This window comes from Mustela nivalis, assembly GCF_964662115.1.
Source record: "Mustela nivalis genome assembly, chromosome: 5".
NCBI lineage: Eukaryota > Metazoa > Chordata > Mammalia > Carnivora > Mustelidae > Mustela > Mustela nivalis.
The window spans coordinates 23,813,099-23,838,994 of record NC_139024.1 but is presented as its reverse complement, the minus strand read 5'-3'; the positions used below and the strand labels follow the sequence as shown (position 1 = coordinate 23,838,994).

At 34.2% G+C, this 25,896-nt stretch overlaps 1 protein-coding gene across 1 annotated transcript in view; it reads right to left on the bottom strand.

Moving 5' to 3' along the window:
• SEC63 (SEC63 homolog, protein translocation regulator) overlaps window positions 1-25,896 on the bottom strand; it is a 71,742-nt gene that overhangs the window by 33,417 nt on the left and 12,429 nt on the right. The window contains exons 2-11 of the mRNA XM_082732070.1: window positions 20,758-20,857; window positions 16,167-16,281; window positions 14,737-14,849; window positions 7,402-7,463; window positions 6,738-6,796; window positions 5,369-5,419; window positions 4,036-4,144; window positions 1,874-1,968; window positions 1,643-1,775; window positions 41-133 (exon numbers count right to left, since the gene is read on the bottom strand). Of these exons, the coding sequence (XP_082588196.1) occupies window positions 41-133; window positions 1,643-1,775; window positions 1,874-1,968; window positions 4,036-4,144; window positions 5,369-5,419; window positions 6,738-6,796; window positions 7,402-7,463; window positions 14,737-14,849; window positions 16,167-16,281; window positions 20,758-20,857 (930 nt within the window). The remainder of the gene's footprint in view (window positions 1-40; window positions 134-1,642; window positions 1,776-1,873; window positions 1,969-4,035; window positions 4,145-5,368; window positions 5,420-6,737; window positions 6,797-7,401; window positions 7,464-14,736; window positions 14,850-16,166; window positions 16,282-20,757; window positions 20,858-25,896) is intronic.

The following is a 25,896-nucleotide window of genomic DNA, read 5'->3' as shown; positions in this document are numbered from 1 at the left end:
AAGAAAAAGGACAACATAATTAATTACATTCCCACCTCACCTTCACGGCTCCGAGCCATTATTATTAGCTGGCAGATAACATTAACCATTTCTTGAAGCAGGGCAGGGCATTTTTTCAACATAAATTGCTGATCTGCAAAGCAATAGAAAACCTGAAACAAATCATTCCACTTTTATAGTTAAAACATCTTTATCACCTATAGTCCTAGACTAATACTAAATTTAAGCTGTCCCAAAAATATTTCACATGACCTCAGAATTTTACAGGTTGAACACAACAGTTTCCCCTAAGCAGCAATGGCAAAAATCAGTCAGAGAACCCTAGCTCAGATTAGATGTTTTAAAGGCAATTTTTAGTATTATGGTGGCGTGCTTTGTAAGTTACCTCCCTTTTCTAGAAGAACAGTTTTAAACTCAATTCTAATCTTACTATATTTAAGAATCTTAAGAATCTTCTTGTGTACCTAACTATGAGTAAGTCCAAAGGCTAAGACTGAGAATAAAAGTTAACTCAATGCAGAAAGAGACAGGGGAGGAAGGGGAAAGCGACAGACTCATTTTTACTGCATGTAACAGTTAACTATTAAGATCATCCATTGTGGTTAGTACTCAACCTAAAAAAGTATTTGTTCCCTGTTTCTTAGATAATTGGTAAGAAATGGAGATGGATTCACATCTGCAGAGAATATTAGGAAAATCAGAATTACTGATTAATTTGCAATTCCAACAATGCCTAAATAGCAATCCTTCATTCCATCACAAGTATCCTATCTTATCACCAATTACTGAACATCAACAAGCCTTGTTTTCAGAAGCATCTGATTACATTATTGGCTTCAAAAAGGGACAGATGAAGAGGAGCTTTATTCAGAAAGAATATTTATTCCCTAGGAATAATAATTTTCTTTTGAAACTTCAAATGAAGTAATACCAAGTAAAGAAGAAATGACAAATTCATGACACCCCTGGAAAAAGCACTGTCCTAGCCACTGCTTTTCTTTTACATAGAGATGAAGCTCCAAGCTATTTAGGAAGCTTTCAATAAAGATTAAACCCTAATCAGGAATCACTGCTGGAGGTCATGGTAGAAGTGGTGGTTGACTGAAATATTTGTTGTGAAATCCACTTTTCTTCCCCCGAACAGCTTGAAAAGCTTATAAAATCTTTTTGAAAAAGTCACTAGAAATTACTATATAATCTGCAACTGAATAAACATTTCTCAAAGTATTTTCTCACCTTGAAATACTAAATTTTAACATTTATCAAAATATCTTACTTTAGACCTTCAAAATATTTGTGAATTATGCAGCATAAAGATTTCTTTTTAAAAGGTCCTTGAGCAATTATTTGAGGAAAAAAAAACAGGACCAAAACACTGCACCACGAGGTCTAATTAAATGCACTGCTTCTGTACCATTAAAACCCTGCAGAGGGACACCTGGGTGGCTCAGTCAGTTAAGCACCCGACTCAGGTCATGATCTCAGGTTCGTGAGATGGATCCCCGCCCCAGGCTCCATCCTCAGCTTCCAGTTGGCTTGAGAGCCCTTCCCCCTCCTTCTCCCTACCCCAGGCTCATGTGTGCTCTCTAAAATAAATGAAGTCTTAAAAAAACAAAAACCCCTGCAGATATTAGAATCATACCTTCTTCAAGGGTCTCAGGAATTTTCATTCTAGCAAGATGAGATAGTAAAAGAACTCTGGCTTTCAGGCTATATGGGCAGGTAAGTGGAGGTTCATTCTTCTTTAAATTAATGCTGCCAATTTCTCTGATTAGCTAGAGTAAATAAAATAATTATTTAAAAAGATACCTAAAAAAGCATTAACCTTAATACCTAAATGCTTGTACCAAGGAATCTGGGCAATAGGCCTAACCTGAGGTATTAAAATATTATCTGTTGGTCTGCTTGTGGCATCTTTATTATACTGAGGATCAAATTCAGAGGCTCCAGCCAAAACCATGATAAGACCTAAGAAAACAAAAGTAATATGAAGATAAATAAATACATTTGCTCACCTAATAATTTCCTCTCCTATGATATTTCATTAATGCTACACTAAGGCAATTTTCCACTTGTTTGTAAAGCTAAAAATCATCTGAACTCCACTAACAAGTATTCATTTTTCCCATAAAAAACATTTCACTTTTAAAAACACGTACAATATTACCTATCACAAGTAAATAGAAATACACATCAAATTAAGGGCCCTGAAGCACTGGATGCATGAAAATCAGTTCAAACAGCATTTGTTTCTAGACTTAAGTATATATTCCACTGAAACTTTCTATAGAGTAATTATTAAGTAATTATTAGCTAATTACAGAGTAATTATTAAATTACTACTAATAAGTAATTATTAAGTAATTATTGATAACTATTATATGAAAAAGAGGGGACTCCATAGTTAAGCAAGGCTGAGAAACAATGAGTTAAAAAAGAGTTTTAGGTGCCTTTACTTCATGACTTCTCAGAGTCTTAAGTAAACTGAAATACTCTAATTTACAGAAATTTTTATTATGGAATTCTGGAGGGTTTATGGGAAGTGTTCTTTGATGTACACATGATTCGCAGCCACATATACTATTAGCATTACTTGTTAGCCCATACACACTCTTTAAAGACTGGCACTACAGTCATCAATCTTACCTTCTGGCAGAAAATACATACAATGTATTCACAAAAAGCAGGACAGTACAGAGGTTAACAGCATAGACCCTAGAGTTTCACTCCCTAACTAAATGACCTAGGACAATGTTCTTCACCTCTCTATGGGCCTCACTTTCTAAGAACATGCCTGACACACAGTAGGCACAGTATATGTGTATGCCATCACTACCCTCAAATGTTTCATGAAACAACTATTCCTAAAACAGCGATACAATATATGATGCCAACACTAAAGTAATCAAGGATACATAACCAAGCCTACCAGCAGCTAAACAATGCTTTTCAGGCAGAACTGTGTAAGGAAAAGTGTCACCATCAGAAATAGAAATCATGATCACTGATGCAAAAAACACATTAAAACACATTATAAACATGAAGCACTTTCCATAAGAGGGTTTCTATATTAATACTTCAATTCAACATAAGGAAAAGTGATATATGTGTGCAAAATGGAAAGTAACAGCCACTTGCTCCTCAGAAGTAAAAGATTTGCTCATTCCAAAAATAAAAGATCTGTTCACATAGTCATAGGATTCTGAGAAGTCCTTTTCTATCAAAAAAATTAATAAAACTGGCAAATCAAAACTACAGAAAACTCCATTTAGGTTTTGGAACAAAAATTTTTTAAAATTTGTATCTTCCTTTTTTTTTCCCCTAAGGAGGGGAAGGAGGGCTTGTCTATGTCTATAAGTTCTATGGAGCAGTGATTCTGAAAGGCAATACTATATGCTCCAAGGATGAAATTTATAATGTTAGCTTTATGGAATCAAAGAAAGTATTTTAGATGAACTTTTTTTTTCCATAAAGAAATTCTGAAATAAAACTCTGGGAATGAAACACTCTGGCAATTTTCTTTCAACATATCCAAGACCTCTACTTATTTTATTGAAACTAATACAGTATATTGCACTGATTTAGGGCCTGGAAACCAGACTGCTTGAGTTCAATCCTAATTCTACCACTTACTATATGCATCCTTAAGCTCAGTTTCCCCAACTATAAAATGTGCTTAAAAACAGTAACTTACTTATGGGAGCAAAATAAAGATTAAATGAGTTAACACATACATATTCCCTAGCAATGCCTGGAATACAACAAAATACTCCAGAAATATTAGCTAGTATTTTTACAAAATTAACCACATGAAGCTTTACCATAAAATTTCTAGGGGGAAAAAAAAAATATATATGTATAGCTGAGTAAGTGGTAATAATAGAAATACAGTACATGTGAACAAAGAGTGTTAGCATTCTCCTCCAGCTTTAGTTATATGAACAGAATACAAAACTGAAATGAAATGTCTCCAATTGACTATGTATCATATAAATGATTCAGAAAATAAAATCATAGCTACTTAAATTTACTTACGTTTCATATCCATATTTCGGGTTTTATAAACAAAATATGTATAAATCTGTGTTGTGCGTATTAGGATCTGGTCTCCACTATAGCGTATTGAGCGATACCACCAAGAGCCCTAAAATGCAAATAAAATTAAACAATAAATAAAGCATCAAAATAAAGCATCAAAATCACAATAAATATTAGGTTTGATGCAGAGTATGTTTCTGGTCAAATTTTCTAACTGTTCATAAAACAAGTAACAATAGCTGAACTTAAGAACAAATGCTTTGTTACATATTTCAAATTATTCAGCTAGTATTTATACTGCCCAACACCTAAACATCAACCTACCTCACTACATACATAGCATTAAAACATTTATGGTTCATTTGAAGACAAAGCAGAAACAAAACAACCCACTGCATAAAAGCGACAAGCTGGTTCCTGACACAGTTTGTATTTAATAAATATTTGGTAAGTTAGAGTACAGGAGCAATTTTATAGTTGATACGCTATTTCATTCACATGATTCCATATAGCTGGATCCTCACACAACAAACCTATGAAGAAGGCAAGATGAGTTAATTATGAAGCTTACTACGGGGACTCAGAGGAACTATAAGCCCAGACAGAAAATCACCAGTCACAAAAGAAACAGTAAAATCATAAACTTTATGTCATCTCCATATTGAGTATTATGAAATAGTTTTTAAAAATGAAGTTGCTCTGTATGTTATAGCTCCAATATAGAAAGCAAAAAAGTCACAGAACAATATATACAGTAAGATGACATTTTTTTTTTAAGTGTGTCTGTATATACAATCTATAGAAAACTATCTGAAAGGGGTGTCTGGGTGCCTCAGCTGGTTAAGCATCCAACTCTTAATTTCTGTTCAGGTCATGATCTCAGGGTCCTGGGAACTGGCCCTGAACTGGGCTCCATGCTCAGCAGGGAGTCTGCTTGAGATTCTCTCTCTCCCTCTCCCCCTACCCTCCCCCCTCAAAAATAAATTAAAATTTTTTTTTAAATCTCAAAGGGATAATACCAAACTTATCAGTGATTATCCTAACAAAGAAATGAAGTTGATGAAGGTGATAAAGGAAGACATTCTAAACTCTAAATACACCTGTATTATTTCAGTTGTGTTTAACTTTTGTATCAGGAGGAGATACATACTTTAATATACTCAAATGGTATCACCTTTAGAAGACCTTTAAAGTTTAGCTGAATATAAGATTCTTAAAATTCAAGGATCCATGTATTCTATTCTAATACAAATTGCAATCTTATAGGGAGACTCCAAAGCATGCCATCAATTCCCTTTCCAAAAATTGTTAATAAAGAGTTAGAACTTACTACAACAACGGGAAGGATAACCATGAATGCTAATCCATATACAAGTAAAACCTAGAATTGAAAAGAAAATAATTATGGTTTTCACATGTCAATTATAACATTTAAGAACACTTATATTTTAGGCCTACATGGGGGAGGCACTCTCAGAAACACTCCTCACATATTATTTCATTTAATCCTTATTTTCAAACTTAGTGAGAAAGGTTCCATTATTATCTCCCTTTTGCAAACAGAGAACTTGCAGCACACACAGGTTACATAGCCACTAAGCGGTGGATCCAGGAGCGGAATCTAGGCATTTTGACTCTAAAAATGTATGCTTTTATCCACTATAATACCTTTTAATCTGCTGAGTAGGTAATACCATCAAACCAGCTTTATAAATGATATTTTCCATCCAGTCAGATACTTACAGATGCACACCTTAGCAAGTAGTTAGTGTCTTAGAAATAAATAATAGAAGCCTAGTTCCCAATCAAGAAGCAACTTCATAATGTTTTGTTGACAAGTAATTTCTATCTATTGGTCTTAGGTTTTCCTACTACTACTTGATCCCAAATCAGTTAGCTAACTACCTTTCTCTTCTCCAGTATTCCCACAGTAATTCTAAGCATGACAGACTTTTATATATAAAACCATTTACCCCTGAAGATGATAAATGCTTGTCAGCCATGAAATAACATTAAACAGCCATTTTTCTAAACAAATTACAGACTATATGAATTTTGTTTTTTATTGCTTCAAAGATAGCCCCTAATTGTTTTTAAGAAATGTGAAATAGGGAAACATCTATTCTTAGTTTATCTTAGTTAAGAGGTTTTAGAGTTGTAGCATTACCACTGATTAAAGTCTGATAGCCTGGGGTGCCTGGGTGGCTCAGCTGGTTGAGTCTGCTTCAGATTCTTTGTCCCTCCCTCTCGGCCCCTGCTCTCTCTCCCACATAAATAAAATCTTAAAAAAAAAAGAAAATCTGATATCCTACTGCCTCCCTAATTACCACAGGGAATATATACAGCATTTAGTATACGTTAACATTATAATTTAGCTTGGATAAATGTGAAATGAAGGATAATTTAAATTTTGAGTACTATTTAGGATACCATATAAAACCATAGTTCTCCAAACCAAGGATAAGACCTGACCTGAAACTGCTCCAAAAAAAAATCACAACTTTAAGGTTTTAAAACTACATTTAAAACACACTGCCCAAACAGCAACCGAATGAGAACCAATTCTTTTTTCTATCACGTAAAAAGTTTTCACAGTACAGTTACATTAAAAACAGCACATCAGTATTTTGTTATAGCTCTCTTTATATTACTAAGATATATCTAACACATTATAATGTGTCTTATTTACATGCACTCACCAAAATTGAGTTTTTCTGGTCGACAATCCAAGCTGGCAAGGCAATTCCAAAGCTTGTGGCTAAAATAGAAAGAGTTATTTCAGAAGAATCTCCACTTTCAGTTTTATTATTTAGTTAATCCTGAAATTCTGCCTCCCAACTTCCCCCACCCCAAAAAAAGCTTTGAGAATGATTATATAATATGTGTTCCCATTGCATAAAAGTTAATGGATTTTTCGGGGAAGGGGAGAGAGAATCAACCAAAGTACATGAATTTCTCCTTAGTAAATCTAAATTCCTGGGTATGCAAACACCATGAATATACAAGAAAATGTCTAAAGTTAATAAAGAAAAACAGATTGTTTTCATACAACTTTTATCAACTGCTAGCTGAAATTCTGAATAATTACAGTGATTACTCATCTCATCAATCCAACCTAAGTTCTACCTTTCAAACTGGTTGTTAGAAAGAAAAATAAAGTAAAAATTAGCTAAAGAGAACTCATTTACATATCTATTTAATTCCTTGAGTTATAATTTTCTTATCCACAAACTAAAAAGATCAAAATATTCCTTTCAATCTATTAATATTTTCATTTTATACATATATATACACACATACACACACATAAATACACACACACACGCCATATCACCAGTAATTTTTAATTATTATTTACCACACCTTGAGGGCCATCTGGATTTCCAAACTCTTCCCAATTTTTCCGCGACTCTTCATCAGTTAAACTATCATTAAAAGAATAAAATTGCAAAATTAGAAAGCCATATCTGAAAAGTACTCATATATACAAACTCTATTAGCTAACCAACTCATTTTTATAGATATTAATTTTAGAAAATCAAGAAAAGCCTCTCTGAAATCAACAAAAAAAGAGAGGAAAGCAAGGAGTTCTACATTTAAGTAAATGAGAACTACTGAGCCTTCACAGAAATTCCTAGTTGGCCCAAGGGTTCTCAAGTTTTGCCAGTTCAAGCTGGAAGATAAAACTTTAAAAGTTACTACATTTTCCTGAGAAGGCAGGGAGGATTATAGGTGACTTTTTTCTTATATCCTTATATATTTTCCAAAATTTCTTCAGTGACCCTTATTTATACTTTAATAATATGTACCTACTTATAAACTTAATAGAAATTGATAATAATCCCTCCAAAACTGGTACCACATTCTCAAAGGAAAAAATCAACACCTTTAAAATTCCATTGCTATAGAAAAGGTCATTTGCATTACGCTGAGGTCACAATTTTCTCCTAAAACAAATGCCAGAAGGACTTGGAAAATACCTGCTAAAGCAAGAGTTTCCTAACCCAGCAATATAAAAATGACAGAGTGATTTTTCGAACACGTAATAAGAAATATAACTCTTGATCTGGGCCATGGCAAGGCACAGAATGAAAGTGGTTTTATTCCAGGTCCCAAAATAGATGTTAAAAACACACTAAAAGAAAATTTCAATTCCTTCAAAAACTTTACAATGTTGTTAAGCAGACAAGGCAGACACACACAAAATGATGAGTAACATCATAAGAAAGGCATTTTTTGAAGACCAAGTGGCAAAAGATTATGTTTATGTCCAAATCAAATTTTAACCTTTCCAGAACATACACACATAGGATAGATTGTAGTTTTCTATTCAACAAGAGAGAAAATACAGAAGTTCCTTTAAAAGTATAGCAAAAATTTTCAGTGATTTCAATTTTTAATCTCTAAACCATAATTTCTATTTTTTATTATTTTTTTAAGTAAGCTCTATACCCAACGTGGGGCTTGCACACTCTACCGTCTCAGCCAGCCAGGTGCCCCTAATTTTTTTTTTTTTTTAAAGATTTTATTTATTTATTTGACAGACAGAGATCACAAGTAGGCAGAGAGGCAGGCAGAGAGAGGAAGGGAAGCAGGCTCCCTGCTGAGCAGAGAACCCGATGCGGAGCTCAATCCCAGGACCCTGGGATCATGACCTAAGCCAAAGGCAGAGGCTTTAACCCACTGAGCCACCCAAGCGCCCCCTAATTTTTTTTTTTAATTGAAGTAGAATTAACACACAATACTGCATTAGTTTCAGACATACAAAATAGAGATTGACAAATTTAAGAGTTATGCTATGTTTACAAGTGTGGCTACCATCTTTCGCTACACAATGCCATTATGATACCATTGACTATGTTCCCTATGACTTATTTTTAAAAATCCCCTTTTATTCCCATGACTTATTTTTTCTGTAAATCTGTATCTCCTACTCCCCTTTACCCAATTTACCTATCCCCCCATCCCTGCCCCTTCTGGCAACCTCAGTTTGTTCTCTGTTTTAATGGGTCTGTTTCTGCTCTTCGGTTATTTGTTTTCTAAGTTCCACATATAAGTGAAATCATACGGTATGTCTTTCTCTGCCTTATTTCATTTAGCATAATACCCTCTAGGTCCATCCATGTTGTTACAAATGGCACGATCACATCATTTTTTATGCATGAATAATAGTGTGTGTGTGTGTGTGTGTGTGTGTGTGTGTGTGTGTCACATCTTCCTTATCCACTCATCCATCAATGGACACTTGGGTTATTTCCATATCTTGGCTATTATATACTGAAATAAACATAGGGGTGCATGTATCTTTTTGAATCAGTGTCTTTGCTTTCTTTAGGTAAAAACTCAATAGTGGCACTGAGTGCCACTCAATTGAGTGGCTCATATGGTATTTCTATTTTTAATATTTTGAGGAACCTCCACACTATTTTCCATGGTGGCTATACCAATTTACATTCCCACCAACAGTGCATGGAAACTGCCACATCCTTGCCAACACTTATTTTTCTTTTTGATTATAGCCATTTTGACAGACGAAAGGTGATAACTCATTGTGATTTTGATTTGCTTTTCCCTGATTAGTGCTGTTAAGCATCTTTTCATGTGTTTATTGACCATCTATATGTCTTCTTTGGAAAAATGTCTATTAAGGTCTTCTGCCCTTCTTTTAATTGTATTGTTGGTTTTCTGGTGTTGCATTATGTAAATTCTTTATATATAATTTTGTACATTAACCCCTTATTGAATATATCTTTGCAAACATCTCCTATTCAGCAGGTTGCCTTTTTGTTTTACTGGTTTCCTCCACTGTGCAAAAGCTTTTTATTTTGGTGTAGTCCCAAAAGTTAATTTTTGCTTTTGTTTCCCTTGCCTTACAATCTTTTTTTAAATCTTTTTAAGTAGGCTCCATGCCCAATGTGGGGCTTTAACTCACAACCCTGATATCAAGAGCTGCATGCTCTATTGACTGACTGAACCCACCAGGCATCCCTGCCTTATGATTTTTATCTAGAAAAATGCTGCTATGGCGGATCTCAAAGAAATTACTGCCTATGTTCTTCTAGGTGCTTTATGGTTTCAGGTCTCATAACTAGGTCTTTATAATCTATTTTGAGTTTATTTTTGTGTATGATGTAAGAAAGTGGTCCAGTTCAATTCTTTCGCATGTAACTGTCCAGTTTTCCCAGCATCATTTTTGAAGAGACTGACTTTCCCCATTATATATTTTTGCCTCCTTTGTAATAGATTAATTGACCGTATAAATGCAGATTTATTTCTGGGCTCTCTATTCTGTTCCCTTGATCTGTGTTCTATTTTTGTTCTATTTTATACAATTTAGTTACTTTAACTTTGTAGTATATCTTAAAACCTGGAACTGTTATACTTCCAGCTTTTTCTTCAAGATTGCTTTGGCTATTTGAGGTCTCTTGTGGTTCCATCTAATTTTAGAATTATTCTAGTTCTGTGAAAAATGCTATTGGTATTTTGATAGGGGTTATATGGGATTCGCAGATTGCTCTGGGTAATACAGACATTTTAAGAATATTAATTCTTCAATCCATGAACACTGAATACCTTTCCATTTATTTGTATCATCTTTAATTTCTTTCATAAGTGTTTTATACAGAGTACAGAGGTCTTTCACCTCCTTAAGTTTATTTCTAGGTATTTTATTCTTTTTAATGCAATTATAAATGAAATTGTTTTTTCTTAAATTCTCTGCTATTTCATTATTAGTGCATAAAAATGCAACCAATTTCTAGGTATTAATATTGTATTCTACAACTTTAGTGAATCTATTTATTACTTTTAGAAGTCTTTTGGTGGTCTTTAGGATTTTCTGTGTATAGTATCATGCCATCTGCAAAAGGTCACAGTCTAACTCTTTCCTTACCACCATGGAAGTCTTTTACTTATTTATTTTTTCTTGTCTGACTGCTTTGGCTAGCACTTCTAGTACTATGTTGAATAGAAGTGGTCAGAGTGGACATCCTTGTCTTAGCTCAGTTTTTCACCACTGAATATGATGTCAGCTGTGGGTTTTTCATATATGGCCTTTATCATGTTGAGGTATATTCCCTCTAAGAGTTTAGGGAGAGTGTTATCATAAAACAGATGTTGAATTTTACAAAATGTTTTTTCTGAACCTATTGAGATGATCACCTGATTTTTATTCCTCCTTCTATTAATGTGGTGAATCACCCTGACTGATTTTGCAAATACTGAGACATCCTTGCATCTCCAGAATAAATCCTACTTGATTGTGGTGAATGATCCTTTTAATGCATTGTTGAATGTGACTTGGTAATATTTTGTTGAGGATTTCTATACCTATGTTCATCAGGTATTGAAAATATTTTAAACTTACAATTTGGTCATTTATGAAAACAAGTACATTGACATCTTCAATCCCCTTTTAACTTTAACTCCACTTATACCATTTGATCTAAGTCCACAGAAAAATACAGAAGCCAACAAAAAGCACTGTAGAGAGGTTGCAAGTTTGTAAGAAGGGGTGCTTATAGTGGCTCTTTTTTAATAAGGAAGGGATATATCTCAAAAAATTTTGCCTCGGTTTCCCTGTACAACTGTCCACTTACCCAGGGCTTTTGCTATTATTTTTCTTCTAATCAGATTCTTTTCCCAAAAATAATTATCTGCTCTTTCTGATGATGGCAGCATAATAAACTGCTCTATTCTTCATACAAGGCCCTCAGATTTTGCAAAATAAAGTATAGCTCACATCATAAAAGCACTTGATTTTTTTCAAACTGCACACACAGCTAATTACCATTCCAATAATTCACTCATTAAGCTAACTTTGCACAACTGGTGTGTGACAGGCTCCATGCTCCATACTCAATCAAATTAAAGGAACTACATCATAAACTTTTTTAAGAAAGCAACATTTTTGGCTACTCATTAGTGCTTCAGTATAACACCATTCCTAAAACCTAAAGTACTTAGAAGTCATGTAATTCTAGGGGTGCCTGTGCAGCTCAGATGGTTAAGCATCTGCCTTCGCTCAGGTCATGATCTCTAGATCCTGGCATCAAGCCCCCTGTAGGGCTCCCTGCTCAGTGGGGAGTCTGCCTCTCCCTCTGCCTCTCTCCTTGTTTGTGCTGGCTCTCTTGCTCCCTCTCCCTCAAATGAATAAATAAAAAATCTTTTAAAAAAGTCATGTCATTTTAGTATAATTCATATATAATAAGCTTAAACAAGGCCAATGATGTTAACAAAATTTTTAAAAATTCAATTGAGTATAAAGTTTCCTAAACATGATTATATCCCTTAACTTTGCAGGTAGGAGGTTGTGTCATAGATTCTATTAGAAATCTGACAAAAGTCTCTAACCCTTCTGGCCCTGGAAAATTGCATAGTTACAAATACACATAAATTCTGTATATAGTTTCAGGGGCCCCAGATTTTATATCCTGATCTAGAGAATGTTTTCACTAAATTATAGGTGAATGACCCCGAGTTCACTACATAAAGCTAAGTTACATATTCATGCATAGGAACACATGAAAACATGTTTAAAAAAATTGAGCTTTAAAGTAACATCTACATTTTCCACTTGTTATAAAGTAGCTTAAACATGGGTTTTTTACCCAATACCAAATCCCAACTATATCCAAAAGAAACCAGAAACTATGAACCAGAAAATCCAACAGTTGGTCTAACTCTTCAAAAACAACCAGACTTCCTTTCCTTTAAGTTAGAAACCGGTATGAAGCAATAGGAATGACCCAGCTTGTTAATATAATGGGCAAATAAGAGAAGAGAAAATATCCTGAATAGCCAAAGCAAATTCTAAAAAAACTCTGCAGTTCAAAGCCTGTAAATGCATTCCAAAGGCTGCCTGAGTTATACTTAGGCTGCTAGGACTATGCATAAAATGGGAACTTCAATCAGCCAGAACTTATATTTATCTAATCCATTTATACTTCCACAAGTTACAAGATCTCAAAGTTCTGGGTCCCATAATCATTTTACTCCTTCATGTGTCTGATGGACCATCAACTATTTAATACATTTTACTTAAAAAACATTTTTAAAAAAGATTTTATTTATTTGATGGAGAGAGACACAGCAAGAAAGGGAACACAAGCAGGAGGAGTGGGAGAGGGAGAAGCAGACTTCCCACTGAGCAAGATGCCCGATGCGGGCTCCAACCCAGGACCCTCGAATCATGACCTGAGCTGAAGGCAGACGCTTAATGACTGAGCCACCTAGGCACCCCTACTTAAAAAAACATTCTAAAGCTTGATCATACAATTAAGTTAAAACCAAAGGCCAAATATTATTCTTTTGTACTTTTTAGGATAGAGATCATACAAGATAAAGAGTCAGATTTCCAGTAACCTGAGAACAAAATCACGAACTTAAGAACGTTACAATACCTGAAAACTGAGAGGGGGGAAAAAAATCAAAGGCACTAAAATTAAAACTACCAATAAAACAATCTTAGCTATCTTCAGTTTTTCTCAAATTACCTGAAGACAGCGACTAAAGCACTGAAACACTTGTGCAATGAAAGTAAATGCTTGGAGAAGACACAATGAAAAAACGGGGAGACACCAACTGAAAGACACAATCTGGAGAACATCTGCTATGCAGAAAACAAAATGTAGCACATGCTTTAGGAAGTTCCTGAAAACACTGCTTTATCACAGAATCATATATATATATATGTATATATATATATATATATATATATAAAACAAGCAACTCACAAAAGAAAGGAAAGGAGACACAGTCAATACACTTTCATTAAGCACAAAATGAGCATTTTCCAAACTTCTATAAGTCATATACCATTTGCACTTGCTATCACATCTGAGTATCCTATTTACTTCTTTTTTCTTTTAAGATTTTATTTATTGATGTGACATAGAGACAGAGACCGTACAGAAGCAGGGGAAGTGACAGGCAAAGGAAGAGGGTGAAGCAGGCTCCCTCTTGATCCCAGGACCATGCAATCATGATCTGAGTCAAAGGCAGATGCTTAACCTACTGAGCCACCCAGGCGCCCTTCCTATTATTTACTTTTATTTTTAAAATCAGCACAAAATTATACATCACTGAGTCCTCTAAAAATAGACGACATCTTGTCTGTATTTTACTCTTTAATTTAACATAAGAGCTGAATGAGGACATGCCTATAAGTCTTGAAGAATCCAGCTAACATTTATCTCTTGTCATATTAACACTCAAGGAAAAACTACCTCTAATTTTATATACTCTACCCTGTTTCCCAGAAATTAAACTAATCTTCAGATAACTTAATGAGACAAGCTACTTTTCCAAAATAAGAGAAATAGAGCTTGTCTAAAAGAAGGCTAGAAATGAAAACAAGGTATAAATATATCCTCTTCTAATCAGAATGCTTAGAAAATTAATTAACATTATCATGTACTACTTAGGTACTCTCATTGTACCTAATACTTAGGTAATAATGTTAATTAATTTTCTAAGCATATACTTAATTTAACCAACTTCACAGGGCAAAAGCACTACTCTAAGATACTTAGAATTCAAGTTTAGTTAAATTAGCAGTTTAGGGTTGTCAGGCAGTTCCATAAATAACAGACTCAACATATAAGGTCAGTATTTAAAAGCATATGATAACTATTTTATTCAAATAAAAAACCATCTTTACCACTCCTAAAAATGTGTAATGGGTCCTATGATACTTACGCTGCATAAGCTTTTGCTATCCTCATGAACATAACTTCATCACCTCCTTTATCTGGATGATATTTAAGTGACAGCAAACGATACTGTTTCTTAATCTCTGCTACTGTTGCCCCCTAAAAAGAAAGCTTTGTTTCAGTAAAAATAAGCACAATGCTGTAAAAACGTAATTCATCCCATTTTGAACTTTAAACATAAATTACTCAACATTTTCAGAAAGAGAAAATGTTTTCTTCCTATATATATGCTGTCCCATAAGTTTCATACCATGTATTTTTTAAATAAAAATATACTTATTTTGTCTAATGTTTATTTTATTGAGCACCCACTTGATGTTGTGTGGTATACTAGGCACCAATGATTTAAGAATGAAACCACACAATGTCATATTAAAATAAAATAAAAGGATAGTAACATTTAAATGATCATAGTAAATTAAGTCTGTCAAGAAATTCTCAAATCAAAGGTTAACTTCTTTTCTAAGAAATAATCAGAAGAATATCTGGTTTCATTTGTTTACCAATATTTTAATATTAAACACTCAAGAAGTTTACCTTAACTGTTTCCTAATTAGACTCAATTTCTATTAAAAATTTTCATATTGATTTTTATGGCATTAAATTGCCCCTCCAAATCTTTTAATCTTAAAAAAACTCTCTTGATGACCATAATCATCACAAAAAGAAAAATCAGAAGATATGATGCAAATTCAACTTTTCCAAAACAGAAAACTAGAAGACGTGTTTTGTATTAGTATTACATGAATACCTGGATAAAGCCATCTACTGAGCAAATACTAGAAGTAAAGAAAGTGGTTTGGGGAAAAAATGGAATGAGCACTAGATTCAGTTTGACTCCAGACAAGACACAAATTTTCCAGGCCTCATTTTCTCCACTGGAAAAAAAGGCTAGATGGTCTCCAGCATTCATTTCAGTCCTAACTTTCCACTGATAAAAGACTAATTTTCTATTGGGACCCATCTCAATCAAGTTCAATCAAGAGATTACCTAGGGAGTATAGCCAAGGTTAACCTCAATTTCCACTAACAATGAAACCAGTTCTTTGTAAGACCTAAAGACTTAACACACTGCTTTAATGTCAACTAACACAGGATCATGAGATTTTTACCCTCCAAGTAACATAAATGAACCTCCTGGTTTTAATTTTGCATTAAACCAATCTTACAAAAGTCTTTTAAAAATATCCTAACTTCTCATCTCATTTTTCAATATTCTTTATTTAGCAATTTCAAACCAAGCCTTATAGGATGGAAATTAACATCTGTAGCTTAAAAAACATACATACATTAGAGTAACAATGGATTACATATCCAAAGTCTGATTTCTTTAGGCATAACCCAATTCCTTTTAGGATATGGGCTTACAGTATTTCCACAGGATCAATAAACTACTGTGCATTGTATACTACTTACAGGATCCAAATTTAATACTTCATAAGGATTATATTCTTGATATTCTCGGTCTGTTTTGGAAACTTTGTATGCAAGGAATAAGAACAATGCCCAGCCTGCAAGCAGAACTATTTTCCTGTTTGGGAAAAAGATAGGTAAAGTATAAATAAATATACGTGTATGGTTTTCCTTAAGAGTCTATAAAGACATTATGACCAAACAAGGCTATAAAACAATCTAAAGTGTCTTACATTGTATGATATTGATTCAGTTCCATAATCTCTGAGTTGTAAATTCCTGTCACAACCTCTGACTTTTTACTCTGAATTCTCTAGAATCTAGCAGTCTGCATCTAGAATCTTGCATGTAATATTCCTTCATTACTATTTGCAGAATTTTATGTATAGAACTTAATTCAATTTATTAACTTATTGGTCTCATATTAGATAAAAATATACTAAGTATTCAGTAAACCATTTATGTAATAAAAAAAAACACAAGAGCTGTTCTTAACCTAATAATTAGACTTTAAGTAAGATAAACTACAAAAAATAATGGGTCAATTGTGCAATGAAGAATGAATAGCCTTGTTTATAACAGTAAAACTCAAGAAACAAATTAAATATCCATTTATATGGAACCAATTAAATAAACCATTTATAGGAGACTAATAAACCAAGACACAGCCAAATAATTAGCCAATACAGATATAAAAAGATGTAAATAGTAGGATAAAAAGGGATATAAAGGAATACAGAAGTTGGAAAAAAAAAAAACCTAACTCCTTCTCTCCAATATGTGCTGTTTAGTAAAAATATTTAAAAGACTGACATTATTAATGTTGGAGAGGCTGAAAAAAAGGAACACTTATACCCTTTACACTCTGAAGGACTATCTGGCAATAAGGTATCAAAACCCTAAAGAAGTATGCAAACACTTTTAACTATTTCAAGAATTTAGAAGGAAATAAACTAGAATTAAGCATATAAAGTATAAAAAGCTGATTACAGATATAGAACAGAAATAATACACTGAATACACAGAAATAATAACAGAAAACACACCAGAGATGCCCATCAATAGAGTAGTAAACAAATAAATTAATGGTATATTAATAAAGTGAAATACCTCCTAACCAATAAAAACAATATCTGCTGTGGAAGACTATCTACCTTATTAAATTAAAACAAGAAAATCAGCTTTCAAAGATATATGTATAATATGCTATTTTTATCTTAATAGTGGCTATATTTCAGTGATGAAATTGAGTAATTTTTATTTTTTTATACTCTTTATATCACAATTTGTTATGCTAAGGACGAATTGTTAAACAAACACATAAAATGAATCCTATGAGCCTAATCAAACAAAATTGGAGAGACCTTTTTTTCTTTTTTCTTTTTCTTTTTTTTTTTTTAAGATTTTATTTATTTATTTATTTGACAAACAGAGATCACAAGTATGCAGAGAGACAGAGAGAGAGAAGAGGAAGCAGGCTCCCTGCTGAGCAGAAAGCCCGATGCGGGGCTAGATCCCAGGGCCCTGGGATCATGACCTGAACCGAAGGCAGAGGCTTTAACCCACTGAGCCACCCAGGCGCCCCGAGAGACCTTTTTTTCAAAGAAAGAAAATGTTACATGCGTTTAAGCTCATTTGGTCAAAACCTAGTTTAAATATGTTTATTTGGAATGAGCCTTCAGGATCAAGTTCCAATCCACCTACTGACCTTTATCACCCAAATTAAAAAAACAAAAACCGAAAAACCCACTCCCAAAGTTCCCTAAGCTTTTCCTACTAACATGCTTTTACTCTTCAATCTTTCCACCTAGAATTCCCATTCCCCATTTCTGCTTACCCAAACTATTCATCCTTCAAGACTCACCTCAAAGCAATCCTTACCCTTGTCAAAGTGATCAATGGGGAAACCAGAGTTACTCACAAAGAAGCAAAAACCATGACTTTTCTCCTCCAACTCACTGCAAGCTCCTTGAGCACGTGGACAGTATCTTACTGAATTTTTGACTAAATTACTGAGATTTTGACTAACTTACTGAGATTTTGACTAACTGCTTAAACAAAGTTTGCAAAACAAAGTTGGCATTCAGATACAAATTTCTTTCCATCTGGCCAAAATAACGTTCTAATCCTTATTAAGTACCTAATACTGCAAACTGCTTCCCATACTACCTATATCCCCAAAGGGAAAAGAATCTCTACCTAGAACACTCCCGCTTTTACTTAGCTATCTAGGGAGAGGTAATTAAGAACATAGGCTCTGGAACAAATCTACCTGAGGTCAAATCCCAGCTTTATCACTTAACTTAGAGATCTTCTGAAGTTGCTTTACAACTCAGTTTCTAATTTTTAGGATGGGTTTAAGAATTAACAGAGACTAGGTATGTAAAGCACCTAGAAGGTACCTCACAGATAGTAAACAATCGATTCCTGTTAGCTGTTCTCAGTATGTCTTACCCAAACCTCACTCAGAGAAGCCTCCTGTCCCAAGACAGAAAGCCCTTCCTCTGCTCTGTCATGGCACCCCCGGCCCCCCTGCCAGAGCCCTTACTAAACTCTATTATCATTACTTGTTCACTTGCTGGTTTCTCCCACAACTGTTAGGTTGCTGAACCACATCTATTTGTTAATAACAATATATCAGTTCCTGGTATAATAGGCACACAATGACTACTTATTGAATGAATAATGAAAATAATATACATGGTAATTTTTAACTCAAACCCGAAAGTCTGCCATACCTTCGATATGCTACAGAACATGTGAATATCTAGAAGTTAATAATTCCACATTTTGTTTTGCCAGTGCCCCAAAGACTAAGAAAGCTCAGAAAACAAAGATAAAAGTAAAACTGAAAATCACTAAAACAAGACTTAAAAGCAAACAAGGGTAGAAGGGAGAGGAAATCAAAACACCTAGGATGAACTATACCCCATGAGAGATGCTCCACATGTTGTACCTGGCTCTCTGAGAAGAAGGAAGGAAGAGAGGATTAGAGAAGCTCGTACCAGAAGCCCCCAGGCTGATGAAAACTAACCACCAATAAAATCACACTTTAATTTCCTGAAAGCTAAAGCAAATGTGGAAACAGAATGGATTTCATCATGATCTACACCCAATTTTTTAAAAACATATTTAGGTCCTGTGAAAAGATAAGCATTTTCCCCTACATAAAGCGTCACTGATCAACTTTGTGAAGTCTTGCGCTTTTTCTTTAAAAGTCAACTTCCAGAAATTAGAGCATTACACCATGACTGCTTAATAGTGAAACAATGCTTTAAGGTTAAGTAGCACAAAGGTTTTGATGTTTCCGACCTTATCTAAATTGTTACCCAGTTATCTGTTTAATTCTTCCTCACTTACAAACATCCCTTAATCTGTGCTTCCATTTAAGTAAAGCAATTTACTAATCACTGAACAGAACTTCAGAGTTGGGTTTTTTCCTTGAAAACTGGGGTTCAGATACCCACAAAGTATTGATCAAAACCTAAAAAGGAAGAGATTGGGAGGCCAAAAATATTTGCCTTGCTACCTCCTGAAACTATAATTTAAAATGAGAAGCAAAAGCAAAGAATAAACAGTGAACATAAAATACTCTTCTAAAAACTAATTTTGCCTTTTAGTTTCACACCAATGAAGAACTCTTAACACCAAAGCTAAAATTTCCCTCCGTCTGCAGAGGAACTAAACTAAGCAAAGTAAAACCTTACAAAGAAAAACCATTTAAACCCCTTGAAGTTACACAGATAAGTTGAAACTATCATCATTCAAGCCCAGATTAAAAAATAAATGATTCTACTTTTACTAATTTCCTCTGCTAGTTCTTCCCCTAATTCCCCTATCTACTGGATGGACAGATATAAGTAATTCATAAGATATAATCCTCCAAAAATGGTACCTCTTTCACCTATCAGATTCACCTGTTACTGCAAAATTGATGTCTCAGAGTGAAAACCCAAAGCCTAGGCTCTAAACCAGCATACCCCATAGCCTTATAAAGTCAAACAGGCCTGCTCTAATTAAACATGCTACTGGCCTGTTTAATCAAACTGGCCTGCCAAAATAAAAGGTGCTGCTCTACCACTTCTAGCTCCAGGACCCTGATCAAGTTACCTCATCTTCCTTTTAATTTCTTCATCTGACAAAACAGCAAAAACATCTACTCTGAAGTTAATAATAAAATTATGAGATAACACACAAAGCCCCAGCACAGCATCTAGCATACAGTATGTGCTCAATAAACTTTAAATATCACTACAAAAAATGCAAACTTGATTATGTCACCTCCCTGCTTTTGATAATCTTTTAAAGATTCCCCCATAGTCTTTAAGGCAAAATCCAAATCCTGACAAGATGCACAGGTCTTCCTTCAAGGTTTGACTTCCCCTTCTCCCTTCCTTCCCAAGTCAGTACATTCTCTCTCCTTTAAACTTCTAAATCACTCTGTTTAGAAAGCTCCCAAATTCACATCTTACCCCCACCTAATGCTACAATTTCTTTAAACATATGTTTTATTCATCACTATACCCATATTTTATTTGTTACCCAGCAAAAAATAAGCACTATGTACTTTTTTTTATTGAAACCAATTACTTACTTTACTGTAGGAATAATATTTGGCTGAGGCTTTAATAACCGTAAACGATACCACATACATCTTCCATACACTTTTCTGATATTCTTTAATCGAATTTGCTCTGTCAAAAAAAAAAAAAAAAAAATGGTAAGTTAAAGCATTTGTCACACAGAAGGCAAAACCAATTAATACCATACTAACATTTATTACCATGCTAAAATTTTACTGAAGTATAAAATACTACCTACTCAAATAATCTTTAAGAAAAACTGACAATATTGGTTAATTTTTCTGCCACTCGGAACAAATGATCAATCTGGAAAATGTTCAACTACCAGGCAACCATTTTCATGCGTGACTTAAATAATTTCTAGTTAAAAAATGCAAAAACTGAATTGAACCCAAAATATTTAGTCACATAATCAGCAATTTCTGAGAAATGCTCCCTTGCTTTCCCTTTTACTACAGAAGGCACAAAAAGTATAAAATAGTTGAAACATGCAGCTTATTAAGGAAACCAAAGAGAAATAGTATTGTTCAATTATGAGAATAATTATGTTAAATTAGAAGTCACCCAAACCGGGACGCCTGGGTGGCTCAGTTGGTTAAGCAGCTGCCTTCGGCTCAGGTCATGATCCCAGCGTCCTGGGATCGAGTCCCACATCGGGCTCCTTGCTCCGCAGGGAGCCTGCTTCTCCCTCTTACTCTGCCTTCCATTCTGTCTGCCTGTGCTCGCTCTCGCTCTCTCTCTCTCTGACAAATAAATAAATAAAATCTTTAAAAAAAAAAAAAAAAAGAAGTCACCCAAACCCATAAGAAGTTAAATTAGGTTCATATAGGAGTTAAAGAAACGGCATTATTTTAGTAGCGAGGAAAAATCTTCAATTCAATTAAAGAGACATTAAACCAAAGCCAAAATATCATGTATTGTTTTACTAAACTCACTATCGTCACTCGAATAACTTTCCCAAGTTTAAAAAAAATTAAGTTTTAATATAAAAATGTACCTTTTCATGAAGATGGCATACAGAAAAGCAAAGGAAAAAACCCTCCCCCTCCCAAATTGAAGCCAAAATAAAGGCTTGGAAGGCCAAGAAGGCAATGCTGAAAGACAACCACAGCCACCAAAAAAAAAAAAAAAAAGCAAGAAAAAAGAAAGAAATCTGTGTGTCACCCACCTCCTGGTAGCCCAAGACACTCCAAAGGCAGCCCAAATATTTTCCTTGGAAGAGCAAGAAGCTTGACCACTATGCCATCAAGTTCCCCCTGAGCAATGAGTCAGCCATGAAGATGACAGAAGACAACAATAATTGTTGTGGTCCCTATGGATGGCAAGGCCAACAAGCACCAGATCAAACAGATTATGAAGAACCTCTATGACATTGTCAAGGCCAAGGTCAACACCCTGATCAGGCCTGATGGGAGAAGAAGACATGTGGTCCACTGGCTCCTGACTATAATGCTCTGGTTGTTGCCAACAAAACTGAGATCACCTACACTGAATCCAGCTGGCTAATACTAAATGGAAATTTTTCCACAATACTAGTTCCACAAAGTAAAAGAACTTTGCATATAACAGAAGGCTCCAAAGCCACCATGCAAGAAGTCCAAATACCCTGTTACCACCATGCTTTGAGGAAAACATCCACACAGGAGAGGTATGTGGTAGGAGGTATCAGAAGCAGGTGTGAAGCAGGATCCATAAATGGGAAGGGGTGGCAACAGCAAAGGAGACTGGTATTACACAGGGGGACTGATCAAATAAATTAACACATAAAAGATAACTGGAGTCAAGTTTTTCACCGTCAGAGAAGGCAGTTACACATATGAAAAAATTGAAAATAAGAACAAATCATGGGGTACTGAATAGGAACTAAAGATATCAGTATGAACAAATATCTTTCAATACAGAAATACAGATGTATTCTATAAATATATATTCCCTAACACTATTAAGGGAGCCTAGGAGCAGTGGTACGATCAAGAGCAGTGAGCATATTAACATCCAGATCTAGTTTCTAAATACCATTCTCCACAAATAGGAACAAGAGGTCCAAGTGTCTTTCCACAAAATGCTATAAAAGGGAAAGGAATAACTTTACAGTGGGAAAATAGAGTAGGCTGAACAACTGTCACCCAAAACGTCCACATCCTAATACCTTGAATTGGTGAATACATTATCTTACATAGCAAAAAAGACTTTACAAAGCCAACTAAATTAAGATGACATGGGGAGATGTATCCTACATTAACTGGATGGGCACAATATAATCACAGGGGTCCTTATAAGGAGGAGGCAGGAGAGTTAAAGACAAAGGTGATACGACAATGGGAGCAGATGTTGGAGTGATGTCCTCTGACGATGGAAGGAGGAGTCATAAGCCAATTAACACAGGCTGTCTCTAGAAGCTAGAAAAGGCAAGAAAACAGACTCAACTCAAGAGCCTCCAGGAAGAACCAGTTCTACCAACCCCATGACTAGCACAGTGAAAGCGATTTGGGGACTTCCAGCCTCCTGAACTGTAAGAGAATAAATTTGTGTTGCAATAAGTCATTAAGGTTGTAGAAATTTGTTACAGACGCAATAGGAAACTAATACAGAAAGCCTGGCAGATGTTACCTTAATCAGATGATCAGCGAACATCAACAGCATTGGAGCAAAATGCAATCATATACCATCTGATAGAATGTAGTAAGAGACACACAGAATCAGTTTTGTAAAATTCCTGCCTAAGATATACAACCTGAATCTAATCATGAAAAAATACCAGACAACCCAAATTCAGGTTCATTCTACAAAATAATTGGCCTATAATCTTCAAAGTCAAAAAGCTGAAGAACTGTTCCAAACTGAAGGAGATTAAAGAAAGATGTTAATTAAATGTCATGTGTGATTCTGAACTGGATATTCTGCTATAAAGAACTTCACTGAGACAAAACTTAAAGAGGGTCTGAGAATGAAGTGGTAATGTTAATATTTTTATTTTCATGGTTAAATTATGGACACTTTTGAAAATATCACTGGTGACTTTTAAATCTGTATTTCCTTCAATTAAGCCTCCACAGTCTCCCATTTCAACTATTAAAACGAAGGAAATGTTTGAAAAGGTTATAAAAACAATGCTGAATTTTCCATCAACCAGATGGCTTGATCGATTCAAAGGGATGATATTCTCCCAATGTCTCTGACCCAAAAAAAGTACACATGGCTTTCAGCCCCATAGTTTTTCACAACGTGTACATGTACATTCTATGCCTCGCTCTTCCAGTCCAAAATGTAGAAGATCATAATCTTTTAGGATAACACTGAAATCAATCAATAAGTACTACAAGCTATGGTTTACACAGTAACACACTGACATTTAGATTTCCAGCACAACTGAATATTCAAGGCACACATTCCAAATCTCTACATGAATGACCTCAAGTCAAAGTAAATACCACAAGTGAAGTCCTTCCAGTACGTTTTTTACAAGATATTTAGAATGTTAAAAAAAAAAAAGTTCATTTATAAACTTCTAGTTGTCACAGCTAGTAAAAATTATATTAATAACACCATTAACTAGTAGTTTTTAAAGAAATCATCCACACTTATAGAAAAGGGAAACTACAAAGTCATAACTCTGTGGTTTAAAAACAATGTAACAACGCATTATAATTGCTCTCAGCAGCTGAACATAAAGTTTTTATGTCTGTGGAAACAGTACAGGTTTGGGGGAAGGTTATTATGGTTGTGCTTCATAAGCTATACAATGTCTTAGCTAAAATAGTCACCGCCATCTGTCCATGCCAGAATGATCTGACAGGGTGTAGTATATCTCAGTGAACTCTTAGCACCATATTCCTAGAACCCAAAAAGCTGAAAGAATGCTAGCCAGAACTGAAGTTTTCAATCCTGTTTGCCTGATTATCAAAAAGAATTTTTAAAAATCACATTATCTACTTGTAGACTTCCAATTTGGCATCTCAAATTTTTTATAAGAAGTCTGAAGAATTGCAAAAGATGTCATTTTTGACATGGAGTTAACATTTTAAAATAGAATAGTTCCATAACTTTTAAACACACCAATGCAATCTAAATACCTCAGCAATTTCATAGCCATCATCATACATTTACAAAATTTCATGCACAAATCAACCCTTTATTCTACTTCCCCCACATAATTCTATCCTAATGTAGCGTATTTTTATCCTGATAAGTCATTTCTTATAATACTGACAAATACCTCTTAAAATTAATTTTTTCTTCCCCGTGACTATTTTTTCCTAACAAATCTTCAAACCTTCAGAACAGTTGAAAGAATATTACAATGAACAATACCCTTCACCTAAATTCACCAAATGTTAACATTTTGCAACTCTCGGCCTTACCTCTAGTTTCCTTTTTCTCCTCCCACTCCTTTTTATCTGAACTATCTTCCTGTAAACTGCAAAACATCAATATGCTTCGCCTCTAAATGCTTTAGCACATAGTGCCAAAGAACATAGTTAAGTTTATCATACTCAGGTTTGACATCTATAAACTTTTAGATGTTAATTTGATGCTACTTTTTTTGGTGCTACCAAGACAGCATAAATATTATAAGTTGATAAATTATTAAAATTAGATTAAAATATCTGCTATGTTGTCACTTATAAGCTTATAAATATCCCATAAATACCAAAATTTATTTTTAAAAGTGAAAAGTACATTTTGCCAATATTAGACAAAATAGCTTTATCTTCTAATTTAAGTAAATTTTGTTAAAACTTGGAAGCTGTAGATTACCTTGAATATTCAATTTACAGAAAATATCCCCTACATAACTAAATTGGCAAAGGCAGCCCTCCCTGTTAAATCAATTAGACAAATCAAACTTGGTTAAAAAAAAAAAAAAGTATGACTCCATTTTTTCAGTTCAAATAAATATACAAATACATTGATATTTTGAAAATTTTAAAAATCACTGAGAAATAAATTTTAGAACATACCTAGTAATATAGATGACTTAAATTAATAAAGCTAAATGATACAGAGAGGACATCATGTATTTAAAAAAGTACCGTATTTCTCTTTCCAAAATTCAGTGGCTATTAAAACTATTCCTAAATCCCTCAGGGGTCCAAGAAAATAGTACCAAGAGTCAAAAGGTTATATTCAATAATCCAAAAAGTCTAAAA